This window comes from Carex rostrata, chromosome 8, assembly GCF_964058835.1.
Source record: "Carex rostrata chromosome 8, lpCarRost1.2, whole genome shotgun sequence".
NCBI classification, from domain to species: domain Eukaryota; kingdom Viridiplantae; phylum Streptophyta; class Magnoliopsida; order Poales; family Cyperaceae; genus Carex; species Carex rostrata.
In genome coordinates, this window is record NC_135925.1 from 12,752,218 (window position 1) to 12,767,678 (window position 15,461).

At 33.2% G+C, this 15,461-nt stretch overlaps 1 protein-coding gene across 1 annotated transcript; it reads left to right on the forward strand.

Moving 5' to 3' along the window:
- The first annotated feature begins 14,219 nt into the window (after positions 1 to 14,219).
- LOC144558429 (uncharacterized) lies at positions 14,220 to 15,461 on the forward strand. The gene is made up of 2 exons (XM_078307280.1): positions 14,220 to 14,537; positions 15,086 to 15,461. Exons 1-2 carry the CDS (start codon positions 14,345 to 14,347, stop codon positions 15,205 to 15,207), a joined length of 315 nt encoding a protein of 104 aa, XP_078163406.1. The 5' UTR covers positions 14,220 to 14,344; the 3' UTR covers positions 15,208 to 15,461.

The window sequence follows — 15,461 nt, forward strand, 5'->3', positions numbered from 1 at the left end:
TCTACAATATTTTAGTGGCATCATATATGCATGATTCATATCCACAAACATTTCTTATAAATTAAAGAAAATCTTCTAGATTTTCTCTTGTTCTCATATATATTTTATGAGTTTACAAGATGAGTAGAGGAACAATCGTGGGTAACCATAGTAATGCGTCATTTAATGCTGTCCCGTTTCATATTTAATGCCATTATACAATTATTTGCACTAAATCATTAGTCGACAAACAACATTAATTCTGTATCCCAGCAAGAAAATGACACCAAATCTTTGCATGGGTGTAGATAGGTACGTAGCTGTGTTATAAAGAAAAGTTACATCCATGTCAAGGTCAGTAAATCTTTCAGTACAAAAATTCCAGTAATTAATATGCATGTCCATTTTATAGTACATCTGTGTTACATAAGACATAAGATGGCAGCAAATTCACCAAAAAGGACAATAGTGCTGTCTAGCTAGTTTTAAATCATAAAACCAATATTAATTGAAGAATGTTATGTCATGTCATTGCATTCAATATATATATTTTCTATTTTGACTTAGTAAGCGAAAAGCCTATACTATATATCAATGTTAAAAGTTTACTATTGCATGCATATAATGTCATGATTGCCTGAAATTGTGAAAATTATATATAGTTTTGTTTTATTTGTTCTACGAATTATTTGTAGGAGGTTGCCTACTACCTAAAAAAATTAAGATAGCCTCCAAACAACAATTATATCAAGACTAATCATAGTACTATAGCTAGCTAGACAGTTATTCATAAAATTAATGCTAGTTTTTGTGTAGTTGCAATGCCATGTGGCTGTGCTTTTTTTGTACCTTTCATATAATGTTCTTAATTCCAACAATATAATTATGGTAAAATTAAGATGGAGAGAAAAGAAGATCATAAAGGACATCATAACTTTGTTTTGGATGCTCATAAAAAAAATAGAGAGCAAGTATAGACTAATCCCAACCGTTGAATAAGATCAAATGAAGAAATAGATGGCCAAGATTATCTCATGGATTTACCGCATTATTGGGTCCCAATGAAATTGGGTTATTAAGAAATTATGCATACCACTAGGCCTCCCAATGAAATTGGGTTATTAAGTGGGTCCCAATGACGAGTGGATCTCATGTGGTGATTTCACAATCTCCCTTGCTGTGCTCTCGTGTCAACTTCTTAATTATATGTTGTCAATTTGGAAGTTCTATAATAATTTATAAAAGAGCACTGTGATTCTGAGTGGCATCATTTTATAATTATTTTTAATTGTCTTATAATTGAATTATATTTGATTTTTCTTAGGGTATAATTAAAATAGTGGCACGTAATCTCACAAATAGTTAATTATCCATTATGACGTGTTAACCTCTCCTTCGCTCGAAATTTTAATATGTTTGTCAAATAATGTTCGATAAATTTTATAATAAATTTTGTTATTTTTTATTTACTTAGTAAATTATACATGAATGAGGCGCTATCTTCAATGAATATTTTACGATAATATAAGTCGAATCACGCTATTTAGTAACTATATCTTCTCTGGCAAATCTATTACATATATAACCAATATATATTCATGCTAGTAATTTTAAATAAGTTAATATTAAAAAAAATGAGATGATTTAATTTACGAACTTTGCCTATAGAAGAAAGCATGAAATTCACATAAATACAATATCATAATTGCAATATGAGAAACAAGATCTTGAAAAAATAAAAACAAGTTTTTAATTAAAAGTATCAGCAAATGCAAGGAAAAGAGTAGATCCGAACAAAGATGAGATTACCTTGACACAGCACATGCAACAGCTAAGCCTTATTAAAGCTATATTTAGTTAAAGCATTTAATTAAGGCATGTTACCCATTTGAAGCGAGTCAATAGGTCTCCTTGAAAGCGACTCATGACACTTAAACATCATCATGTATGCCACAGAAGATCCATGTTCTTCTCTCTCATACGACTATTTAACATATATACTTGCACTGCCTCACCATATGATATAATTCTGTTCACCTTTTTCCCTCTCAACGCTTGCTCATTTCCATCATCACCTCCATCTCTTGCTTCTCCACGCCAACTCCAAAAAAGAAAGAAGCAAAAAAAAAAGAAAAAAGAATTAAACACCTTCATTTCTTCTCTATCTCTCTGTCCCTCTCCATATATATCCTTCCATACTGTCCTACATCACAATAAACTACCTTCATACATATTAAACAAAAAAGAAAGAAACTATTTGAATTATGGGAACGGAGTTCGCCATTTCCGCCATCGAATTGCCGTCTCTACCCCCCATAAGAACCTTGACGGATAAACCCGCACAAGAAAATTCTGTCGGAGATCATGAAGACCAATGTACTACACCAAAATTGGAAGATGATGCCGTAAAACCGGCATTAATCTGCCCTCCTACCCCTAGGAAAAGGCGGCCCGAGACGGTGAAAAGGAAAATTCCACAAGAGTTGTTTTTCTGTGTCCCGACCGATCTTGCCTCCATTTTCGTGCCACGTCAACCGACAAAGAGGATTCGTGTTGGCTGAGAATCCAAAATTGTAATGTTGATTCATCCATAAATCTTTTTTTTTTTTTTGTTGAGATTTGTAGCATTGTAGTAATTGGTGTCCTGGAATTAATGAGAAATAAGTATATGCATGTATAGGCAGTAATTTGGCAAATTCCCATGAAATGATGACTATTAAGTTTTATAGATAATATTTTTTGTAACTAGCAGGTGCCTCTTTTTTATTTATTTTTTTGAAAGAAGTAATTAACTTTTAGTAGCTAACCCTTTAATTTAGTTTGATTTGCTAACAAAATGATACTTGTCCATGAAAATGCTGCATTTTTCCAATCAACCGGTATATTATTCTATGAAAAGCAGAAATTTTATCCATTTGACAGCCACTTTAAAATTTCCCAAAAAAAAAATAAAAAAATTTAAAATTCTGATGTGGTTAGCGTGTACACATTTGAAAGTTGAATCAAGCTTTGCAAAAGAGAGAAAGAGAAAATAGAGAGGCATCTTTTTAAGAGTATTGACCACCAGTCCAAAGGTACAAATTTTGCTTTTGGGTCCATTAATGCATGCGTGTGTATAATTCTGTTTCTTGAAGCAATGAACTTGAGATTGTCTATATATGCCAGAGAAGGTACCAACAATATGCCTATATAACCCTAACGAATTATAATTTGCTAATAGATCCCTCGTTTTGGAAGTCAAGAGGTTGTCACTTGTCAGGGAGGTATAGGGTTTTTCTGATTTTGTTGTGATTGTTAGCGTTGTCGAGGGCGGATCGATGTAGTGATTAGGGATGGCTTAGCTACCTCATAAATAAAATAATAATCTTTTATAATTTATAATTTTTATAAGTATTTATATTTTCTTTAATCTCTCTTATAAAATAAAATAACACTACGTACAATATCTTATTTAGTCCCCCTCATTTCAATTTTCAGTTCCTGTCGACGCTGTAGGGATCATGTAAAATTGTTTGTGGGTTCCTAAACTATTGTAACTGTGGTACCAAATACACTATTTTCAAAACGAAATGATAATTGCTACAACGTGTTTATTTGTTCCAAAACTATTGTAACCGTACCTGTGGTACCAAATACGCTATTTACAGACCCAGGGCAATACACTGGATGTTTCGACCCCTGTTGTGGCCAGGAACAGCTGGTTTCGGCTTACACCAAACCGGTCCCTTTTCAGCATTCCCAGAAGCAGCCAGGGACGGATATGTTTTGGCCAGAAACAGATTGTTCCGGTCCCTATTTCGGCCAGGACCATTCTGTTTTGGCCCTTCCAGAACATGCACGTTTCTGCACTCCAAGGTACGGCCTAGAACAGCTGTGTTTCGGTGCAAATCAGCAAGTTTCGGGTACTGTTTCTGGCAGGGAAGATCAGTTTTGGCCTTTCCAGAACAAGGGGGTTTTGGTACATACCCAGGAACGGCCCGGAACAATTTGTTTCGGCCAGGAACATCCTCTGTCTTCCCAACACCTAAGTAAGCTGTTACGAAGGCTTTCGCATCGTAGCGGTTTGCAATGAATAATAGGGCCTTCTCTCCTTCATATTCAGACCACTGTTTGCTGTTCTCAACTGTAGAATTTTGGTTATTTCGTTGCGGCCATGTAACTTGCCATGTAACAACTACTCTGCAACTCTTTCGATAAATAAAATTGCCTACGGGCTTTACACCAAAAAACAAAAAAAAAAATACGCTATTTACAAATCTGAAATGATAATTACTGCTTATTTTTCTCCTGGGGCAAAAGAACAAAAGAAGCAAAGGAATTAATTAGTACGTGATAGGATCATGAGCCATGGGTCCATATAAAGATGGCTCCCGAACCAATTTGACCGATCCATCGAGGATCCTTGAATCAACCCAAAGAATTGGGCCGCAAGAGCTCAATTCCGAAGCCCACGAGAGCTCTCGCCGAGGGAGCATCTTGGCAAGGCCCGGCTCGAATTCGAGATCACTCATATGGAGTGATCTCTGCAACAAACTCCATATTGTCTGCCTCGTCAAATAAAACTGTCAGGCCTCCAGATCGTTGCGCTATGTGATAGTAAAAGACCAACTTATATAAGGCTCAAATCTAGGCTCGAAAAGGAGTTCACAATTTGACACAAACACAAGGCAACTGGAGGTTAGAGTCTGAATACTTTACACACGAACTCGAGTCTAACTCGAAAATTACGACCAGTCACCTTGGAATTGGTACGTAACAGTAGGAAACCTGAACTTTTAATTTAGTTTGGATACAGGAACACAAAAGGCAGTTGTTTTAAGTCTATGACTAATTGGCTATGGCGCTCATGCATTGCATAAGTTTATTTGTTAATGTCTTAACTTGTACTGGAACTTTATGCAAATTTCATAACTTGCATTTTTTTTTTAAACAAAATATTGCGACTATTACCAAATTTCTTATTTAATTTATTTGGGCTGAAAAGGTGAGTAGTTGAACTTTGACTTAAAACCATAGGCCCGTATCCAATTCTCTATCTACTAGTTAGAATTCCTAGGCTTAAATTTGGGCCTAATTGGGCCCAAATTGAAAAACAAGATAATAAAATCTTACTTGGGAAAGGGATTATTCTCGGTCTAATTGACTAATTCAGATCCGGTCACCTACAAAATCTTGTTTTTTTTTTTCCTCTTTTATTTTTGGCACTAATACAAATCAAATCCTCTTTTAACAGATTGGCAAAATTTCTGCTAAATTTTGTCATATATGATTTCAAACAGCACCTAAAGCAGAACCTTCAGGTAATAAAACCTCATAATACTTACTAATATCGAGCACGTGCATTGCAACAGAGACATATTATAAGAGAATAAAAAATATCATACAAAATGATATATTTTCATAAAAATTTAGACTAAATGACAAATAATATTTCTTAAATAACATATTAAATGACATCTACACATAACTAACATTCCTTAAATAACATATTAAATGACATATTTTTTTGATATTTTTTTACATATTTTCATAAAAAAAATCTCAAACAAAATGATATATTAAATGACAAATAATATTTCTTAAATTGTAAAAAATAAAAATAGATAAAGACATGACCAATCAATTCAAAAATTCTTTAAATGATATTTAAAAAATAGAAAAAAAAATCAGGACCAATCAAGACCAATCTGAGTACATGTCTAAATAAATATAGACTTCTACACGTAAAATAACATTAAAAAGATTCATAGAATCATAATTTTTGATTGGAGAGTTGATATTCAATCCGAATTTCATCTTTTAATCCTAATTTGGCGGATCAGGACATCCTCATGCTTAATATAAGAATGGAGATTTGTGAGAATTTGAAAGGATAACTTGAATTTTATAATTTTACCAAAATTCAAATTCTCATTTTTTAATTGACGCTGTTAAGTTTTTTTTTTTTTTTGCAAAACCATCTAATATTTCCTATTCAACTAGTTTTGGGAACTAATTACCGAAATGGAGATTCAAATTTGGGATATAGAAAGTCTTTTAAACAGGCATTCTTTTCCCTGACTCGGTCATTGACAAACAAATTATATAAGAAATAAAGAGTCCGGCTTGTATGATATTGGTGTCATATGACACTGATACGTCCAAAGGGTATGGTAAAAAGCTTCGGTATAATTAGATGTACCTTTTAAACCCTAAATACGCTTTTGGTTCAGATTGCAAGTATACAATCCTATCAAAGTAGTATATTGTCGGATATCGATCCAGAGGGAATATGTTTAATTACTATGCTTAAACTTTAAATAATAAATTTCAGAAAATAAAGTAAAGTGCAAAAAGGTAAATTGGGGGGGGGGGGGTTTGTTCTAACGATTCCTAAGGTTGGGTTCAATACCCAAAAGAAAGGAGTTCGAAACAATAATTGTAAATAAAAGTAAAAGAAAGGAATTGGTTTGCTTTCAAGATTTAGAGATCTAGGGGTCTTTGGTCTACAATCTCTTGCTAACTCTATTAATTCGGTATTTATTTGAATTCATGTATGATTTGACGAGGTTTCTAACCTAATATGTTATTAAGGGTTACTTTCGTAAATTAATAACATGCCTAGGTAACTCGGACTTCTCGATTAAGTCCCCCACCCTAGTTACCTAGACCTATTAAGCTCTTGTTGGTCTCTCCTCTCCTCAAATATTGATATTTCACGATTAAGTCCTTCATACCAATACCCGATTCGATTTGAGATGTCCTAATTAGGGTTTGCCTTCACGGTTAGGTCCTTCACCAAATTCCTAACTTTAATTTCTGTAGTTCCGGCTTAGATTACAAATTGGTTAGATCCTAATCCAAACCTAGGGTATTTGCATTCATAATTTGGTACTCTCCTCTCATCCTAGCAATATTGGTTCTTTCGAATCCAACACGGGACTACTGCGATTTCAAGTATTAACTATGTAATTAACACAAATGATAAATCACATAAATTAACATCAAATCTCATAAAACAATCATAACAAAAACAAATAACCGAATAAGATACAATTAAACAAGTTCATGCATTGACCTAAATCCCTAGAGAGAGATCCATTACAAAAAGTTGGCAAAGTAAGAAGAAATGAAATAAAGAAATGATTACACCCTTTATTTGATCAAAGTCCTCTATCTTGCCGAATCTTGCTCAGGAAACCCTTCTTCTTCTTGCTTGAAAGCTTTCCTTACTTCAGAATTTATCACTAAGTATTGTGTGTTTCCTTGGAAATGGATATGCACCAAGGGGTGAGAGAGAGATGAGAATGTGATTGGATGATGATTGGATGATCTTTGCGAAGAGATGCCTTAAATGGATAATGAACCTCCTCTTTTATAACTAAAGACCATGTCCAATTTAGAGGCTAGAAAGTGGAGTTAGTGGGTGCTATATTTGGATTATTTTCCAGGATTGCTTTGTCCACATTTGGCTGTAAAAACGTGTCCTTGGTGCGCCAAAAATAGAAACCGTGTAATTTTGGCTTTCTGCGAGTTTATTGCATCCAACTGACTCCAAATTTCCTTTTTTAGTTTCTCATGTTGTAGATCTTCTTCCTAGCTTTCCAAAAAGTGGTCGCAAGCCTAAATCGGAGTTACGAGTCAAAAGTTATGGCTATTTTAAGATCATGCTCCAGTTATGCGTTCTGCTACAGTGCGTCCGCACTGCTACAGTACCAACCACCCGCACTGCGGCTGCATTGAGATCCGCACTAGGCTCGGACTTTTCCTGTGCGACCAGAGTGCGGCTGCATCGAAATCCGTGCGTCCGCATCGATATCCGTGCATCCGCACGGATTTTGATGTATAGCTTATTATACATTTTTAAAATTGGCGCGTGTCCAGAAATCCATCTAAATACTTATTGCGGCCATATCGCAAACCGTGTGTCCGCAGTGAGCATTTTTCTTCATTTCCTGCAAGTTAAAACCAAGTAAACGCAGTAACTTAATCCTAGGTGTATTCTATTCACTTTATATTCAAAATACAAGATATTTGATGTTATTTCGTGATAAAAATCAGATCGAATATGTATATAATTTAGGCCTATCAGACACTAACTTCAAAATTAATTGAATAGACTTCAAACGACTAATTCACACTGATTTACTTTATAAGTGATGCGTTTACATGCAAATATTTTATATTTTCGAGTTATTTTAGTATCAAATCAAGTGATAAAAAATGTTAAAAATAAATGTATTAAAATTAACTTAAAAACTCACACATTTGACCGCTTGACTTGACACTAAAGAAATTCAAAAAAATATAAATTTTGCATGAAATGCATAACTAATGAAGTAGATCGGTTTGAACGGTTTGGATTCACCGTTTGAAATCAATTTGATAGGTTTTGAAATTGATGTTATACAAGCTGGAATGACACTAATGTTATATTAGCCAGACTCAGATAAATATATACCATATTTCCGTAACATGATTTCATTGGAAATAAAAGTTTCTTATGCAGGTGTCAGATTTCTCTTTCTCAAAAACAAAAATGTGTGAGTTTTGGATGTCAACTATATAAAATTTTTGATGGTCATAAGAGTTGACGGTGCCAATAGTTAGCACACAGGATATAAATTTGATGTATTAAATATATATTCCTGTGTGACCTACTAAAACATAATTACAAGCGTAACAATCAGCCACTTTTTAAGAAAAATATCCATTAATAATATTCATTGGTTGAATCAAATTTTCAAACAGCGACCCCAATGAATCAAGCCGAAGTCATATATTTAAAACTATAGGTCAAATAATTAGTATAATACGATTATTTTTGTTGTATAAAAGACAAAAATGTCTCGACCTAATTTTTTGTCAAACGTACCCTATGTTCGTCAAGTCTCGACCTAATTTTTTGTCTCAATATTTCTATTCATTCGTTATGTTCGGTCAAAAATTGTTCTGACCTGTTAAAACACCATATTAATTTTTTTAATTTTAATTCTAAATCATACATTTTAAATATTATATTGAATATTACAAGCAAAAGAATTGTTTATGAAATCTACCCCCCAGCAAACCCAACCCCAACAATAGAATCAATTGTTTGTGATGTTGATAATTTATTAAGAATTTTAAGTTTAGATACATTTATTATCTTTAGGTTATTCCATTTATAATAAATAATTTAATATATCATTTAATCTTTAATTCAAAATATTTGCTACTCGGACATCAGCCGGAGAATTTTCTCTACCTCTTTGTCGAAAACCTTTGCAGAGGCTGCGAAGTCGTGAGGAGAAATCGAACTCTCGACCTTTGAGTACAACAACTCTAAGATATTTTCCTAACCAAATATGCTACCTCCCCTTTCTCCTCTACCTCTTTGTCATCTTGTACTTTTGAACCAATAACTATATTTACGTCTTAGTCTTCTTTGTCCCTCTGTACTAATAAAGGATAGTATAGGAATATTCACCTATTGTTCATCGACTACGTCTTTCGGTCTGATTTTAGACCATCACTCATTTTCCATGATGAATCTTAAAGAAGAACTCTTAGGCTTTCGGGACATTGAATTCTCATCCATATTTGTGTTATTCAAGCCGACATTCTTGCTTCCACTTCGTCAATCCCATTTATCGCAGTTGCTTCCCTCATAAACGAACACTCCTCTACCGATGTATTTTGACATCCCCATTCCCTCCTCCCCCACAATTAGGGGTGCACAAAAAATTTGTAGTTCGTAATTCAATTCGAGTTTGATTCGAAAAAGTTCGAAAAAAATTCGATTCGAAATAGATTCGATTCGAAATTAATTCAAACCAGTTCGATTCGAAATTAATTCAATTTCGAATTCGAACTTAATCAGAATCGATTCGAATAGAATCGCGAATTTATTTGGTTCGAAATTCCGAGTGTAACCTGGACCGTCCAATTAATATCTGACGAACAACATTGCGTGTCTCTCCTCTCACGCTCTCTCTTATGAAAATTATTAGTTTATTTGGTTCAAACTTCGAAGTCTCCGCGTGTCATTAACGCTAGAGCAAAAACAAAAAGAAAAGAAAAAAATCTCCGCGTGTAACCTAAAGTCCTAAACCTAGCCGACTAAAAAAAAATCTCCACTGTCTCCTTCGCTCTTTCTCTCCTCTCCTTCTACTAAATTTTTTCTCTTCAGATTTTAACAAACCAATAGAAGGAGAGGTGTCAAAGGATGTTCAAACTTCAGATTTTAACAAGCTCAAACGCTCAAGCTCAAGCTAAATTTTGTTGATTTCTTTTGGATTTTCTGAATTACGAACTGGCTTTTTAGATTTCTTTTGGATTTTCTGATTTTCTGAATTACGCTCAAGCTCAAGCTCAATTACGAACTAATTTCGAATCAAATCGAACTGATTCGAATTATACCGAACCAAATTCGAACTGGCTTTTTAGGTTTGAAATCTATTTCAATTTCGAATTGGATTTGGTTTGAAATTATTTCGAATTCGAATTCGAACTAGGGCAGATTTGATTTGATTCGGTTCGTTTGCAGCAATAAAGAAAGAAAGAAAGAAAAAAATTATTGTGGGACCCACCAACCATGAGAATACCAGGTAGGGATATACGATTGAACATTGAGGGAAATTTTCAGGGTAGAAATTATCATTTACTGTAAAAGAATTTAATACCAATAACAATTACACATTTTTTATGAAATTAAAAGTGAAATTATTTATCAATAATATTATTTGTCATTAATTGAACTGTAAAATAATTGAAAACTTTTGAGTATAATTGGTGATACAACAATAATCATAAAAAATAGGTTTTCAAGAAATATTTAAATTACTCACTACAAAATATGAACTAGGTCTTGTGATTTTTATAGATGTGATATATTTATTATATAAATTATATTTGTAATGTTAAATTTAAAGTTTATCTTCATTTAGTAAATTTTGAAAAAAAAAAAGTTTCAAGTTTTATAAAATTATAAGAGTACAACTAGGGTGTTCTTAAGTTCATCAAGTCTCTTGGTGAGCTCAAGTCTAAAACTCGTCAAATCGATTTTAAATGACGAATCCGAACCATTGAAAACCACCTACCTTACGAGTGACGCGTTTACATGTAAAAATTTTAAACATTAGAATTATTTTAGTATAAAGTCAAGCGGTCAAAAAACGTTAAAAAAAATGAATGCATTAAAATTAATTAATTTACATTCTAATTTTGACTGCTTGACTTTATACTAAATTTATTTGAATGTTTAAAATTTTCACATGTGGGCGCATCGACTCGTAAGGTAGGCGGGTTTCAACGGTTCGGATTTGTCATTTGAAACAAATTTAATGAATTTTAAACTTAAGCTCACCAAGAAGCTTGGTGAACTTAAGAACACCCTAGTTCTACTCAAATTATAATTCATTATATAATAAAATATAATGTCTGAACTAATATCAATTGTGACTAAAATCTAAATTTATCGACTCTCGGATTTAAGAGTAGAACTAGGGTGATCTTAAGTTCACCAAGTTTTTTGGTGAACTCAAGTCTAAAACCCATCAAATCGGCTTCAAATGATGAATCTGAACCGTTGAAATCCGCCTATCTTACGAGTGATGTTTCTACATGTGAAAATTTTAAGCATTCAAATTAATTTAGTATAAAGTCAAGCGGTCAAAATTAGAAGGTAAATAAATTAATTTTAATGCATTAATTTTTTGAACATTTTTTGAGCACTTTACTCTATGCAAAATTAAATTCAAATTTCTTTTTTTTTTTTACATGTAGACGCATCACTTGTAAAGTATGCGGGTTTCAATGATTCAGATTCGTCGTTTAAAGCCGATTCAAAGGGTTTTAGATTTGAGCTCACCAAGGAAAATGTTGAACTTAAGAACACCCTAGTTCTACTCCGGATTTAATGTCTGTCATATCCGATTTATAATTAATATATTTATATTTTTTTTCAAATAATTTGTAAATTTAATAAATGTGATAGACATTAAATCCAAGAGTAAATAAATTTGTAAATATTTTTTTAATATCAATTATTTTAAGTTTCGTCTTTCCATAAATTTGATTTTTTTAAAAAAACTATAAACAAAAAATAATATTTTACCAAACCAACTTGATTACTTTGGTTTCTACAGAAACCATAAAAGCCTAAATTTTTTTTTTCGGAACCAAAATGTTATTTCGCTCCAAGGTTTTTTCACAACTTCTCTGGGGTTTTTTGGTACTCAATACACATTCAGGGCCCGTTCAGCAGCGCAGTAGGAAATAAGAATGAGTATAGGTTTTAAAATTTTTGAACTAGATTTTACTCTTCACTGTGAAAATAAAAACTTCAATTTGAGTAAATTGTTTTTTTTCCAAAGTGAATAATCTGCCAAAGGGCCTCAGTGTTGCCTACTTATTGACAATTGAATGGCGTTTGTTTGTCAGTTGTCAGTTGTCAGTCACATGACTACAACGGCATATAAATAATAAATCAAAATTTATTAAGTTGGCAATGTGCATTATGAATTCCCTTCCCTCTGGTTTCTATTTCATTGTTATGTGCAATAGTCTGTCTAAGAGTCTAACTTGACTTGTTTTCATCAGCCATGCATTTAGCTGCACAAGAGTCGCCACAGTGAAACTTGATTTGTTAGTATTCAAAATGTGGCCGCATCCATTCAAAATTGCAACGTTTCAAATTAGTTATCGGACTTGTTCAAATTAATTAAGATAGGCCCGAGTTGGACTAAAATAAAATCAATGTCATCCTATTCAAGATGAGCTTATGATCTGGTTGTTTGATTTCCTACTATCTTTTTTTTTTTTTTTTTTCTTTTGCAATTAATTTATATATTGAATTCGATATACTCCGTATATATATGAATGAACATGTGTTAATAAAAAGTTTTATAATACTCGGTAATACAATTAAATTTGATAATAATTAATAGTTTATTTATTACATATTTTAGAGATCTTGCAAGCCAACCATATTTTATGAATTATTAATGTGTTTATTATTATTATGCAAAACTTTCCAGGTGTGTGAGATTTTAGTAGTAATTCGTTATTTTTATAAAAATATTAATATAATATTATTCTAAGAAAAATATAACATTTAACTTGAGAACGTATAAAAATAACAAAATTATTTTTAAATTACTATTTTCTCGTGTTTTTAAACATTATATATCTATATATATATATATATAGAGTAATGCTACGCTACTTCGCGAATTAAAAGAGCTGTTTTAATTCGCGCCCATATCTCTAGTTTTGAAGGCCAAATAACCGATCCAAACCGTTAGATGTTTGATCTATATTAAAATGTGCTTGGAGACCAAATTTTACATTTTTTGGAATTTTTTTACTATTTATTAAGATAGTTTGAAAATTGCTATTTTTATTAAAATTCTGCACCATTAAAAAACAGCGATTTTCAAACCATCTTAATAAATAGTAAAAAAATTCCAAAAAATGTAAAATTTGGTCTCCAAGCACATTTTAATATAGATTAAACATCTAACGGTTTGGATCGGCTATTTGGCCGTCAAAACTAGAGATATGAGCACGAATTAAAACAGCTCTTTTAATTCGCGAAGTAGCGTAGCATTACTATATATATGTGTGTGTGTGTGTGTGTTTGCAGAATTGGAATTGCCAAGTTTTCTATTTTTCTTTCGCTAGCGATGGAAAGAACAAGTAATCAACGGATCCAATCCAACGGCGTGGCCACGGCGTACTAGGTTTTTTACGGGTGTGAAGTTGACCAGAATTATTTATATTCGCATCCTCGGAGATACCTAATATTTTGCAAGACTCTTTGGAAAATCTCAACCGTTCAAATACGTTCTACACGACTCTTAAAGCTCAAATCATACTGGTCCCCGCTCTATTACCGAATAGGCACCGGAAACGTAGGTCACGATAAATATGAGATATCTCAGAGGATAGCACTCATTAATAAACAGGGGAGCTATTATATTCTATGATTTCTATCTAAAAACGTGCCTTCACCGACTTATCGGGATCCTTATCCTCCCAGGTACCTGACTCATACAAATTGAAATGAACGGTCCAGATTAAGTATAAACGGTGTCTATACGGAGATGGCATATTTTTATGATTTTGAGATTCGTGTAAAGTTAAGATGTTGATCGTGTACCGTTTATTTTAATTGTACTCAGTCAGATAACCTGAGGGAATGTGAATTCCTTCTCGAAGGAAGCATACCCGGTCAAGGTATCCAGTAAACCAAGTCTACAGAGATTAATCCTTGAAATCAACTCATCACGCAAAAACCTCTTTCCCGATCCTTTTCCATTGCCCGCTCTCTAAAATTTGCCATTAACTCTTTCTCTCTCTCCCTCCACCAAACCCTAGCTAGATACCTCTTTTCTTCCTCTCTATGGCGTACGTCGACCACGCTTTTTCGATCACCGACGAGGACGACTTTCTAGACGGTGGGGCACGCGTGATTGAGAACCGACCTCCGGTGAAGGAGATCGCCTTCGCCATAGCTCTACTCGTTTTCGGATTCATCTCTGTAGTGGCTGGGTCTCTCATGGCAGTCAATCGGGTCGGAGGTGACCGTGCCCACGGTAATTTTTAATTTCGATTTGACTTGATTGAGGTTTAGCTGACCAATTTAGGGTAACAAAATTCATCACCTCAGTGTGAATTGTTATTGAATTTATTGATCAAACTAACGTCCTTGCACTGAGATCTTATTCCTCGAACCGAGATCTTATGAAATCGTAGTTGTCACCTGCATGTCCTTTTGGATGGATAGAGTTATTATTGTTGTAATACCAAGGGAATTTCTGACTGAGTTGTGTATACAAACCTTGATAATACTGTATAAATAACCCAGTCTAAGCTCAATTATGCAAGTGCGCGCAATCTACTTTAATGTGGTTCAAATAACCCTAAATTGTGCATTCACTGCATAAATTAAACCTCAGAGAAATCCAATTTGGACTCCATGCAGTTATGCAACTGCATCATTTGGTAATATCTAACTCTTATTTTTTTTTTTTTTTTTATTTTAATCTTTTAACATAGTTTGGTTTGATAAGTTTTAATTCTCACATGTATTTCTTTTTTTGTTTAATTGTCATCATACCTTTGTTTTGATTGGATAATGTAGGGATATTCTTTGCAATTTTGGGTGGCGTAATGTTCTTGCCTGGTTTCTACTACACAAGAATAGCATATTATGCATACAAAGGCTACAAAGGATTCTCTTTCTCTAACATCCCTCCTGTTTAAATAAATTAAACTTCAAGTTCATGGTTGATTCGTTATACCTGGTTCTGTTTAAGTTTGTTATACTACCACCTTGGCTTCTTTCTTGTGTATACGTCTCTATGATGAGATGAGAAAGAGTAGTATGGTTGTGTAAAATGTAAATATTCTTACCGTTTTGATAGGGTAGGTGACATGTTATAGAACTATGGTGGTGGTTATAAGACTGTGATGTCTGAATTTGCACAGAGCTTTATTTATTTTGTTAAATTTCTTTA

Coding starts and splice junctions, on each gene's coding strand:
- LOC144558429 (XM_078307280.1), top strand. CDS start 14,345: ATGGCGTACGTCGACCACGCTTTTTCGATCACCGACGAGGACGACTTT. Junction 14,538..15,085: donor CGGAGGTGACCGTGCCCACG/GTAATTTTTAAT, acceptor TGGATAATGTAG/GGATATTCTTTGCAATTTTG.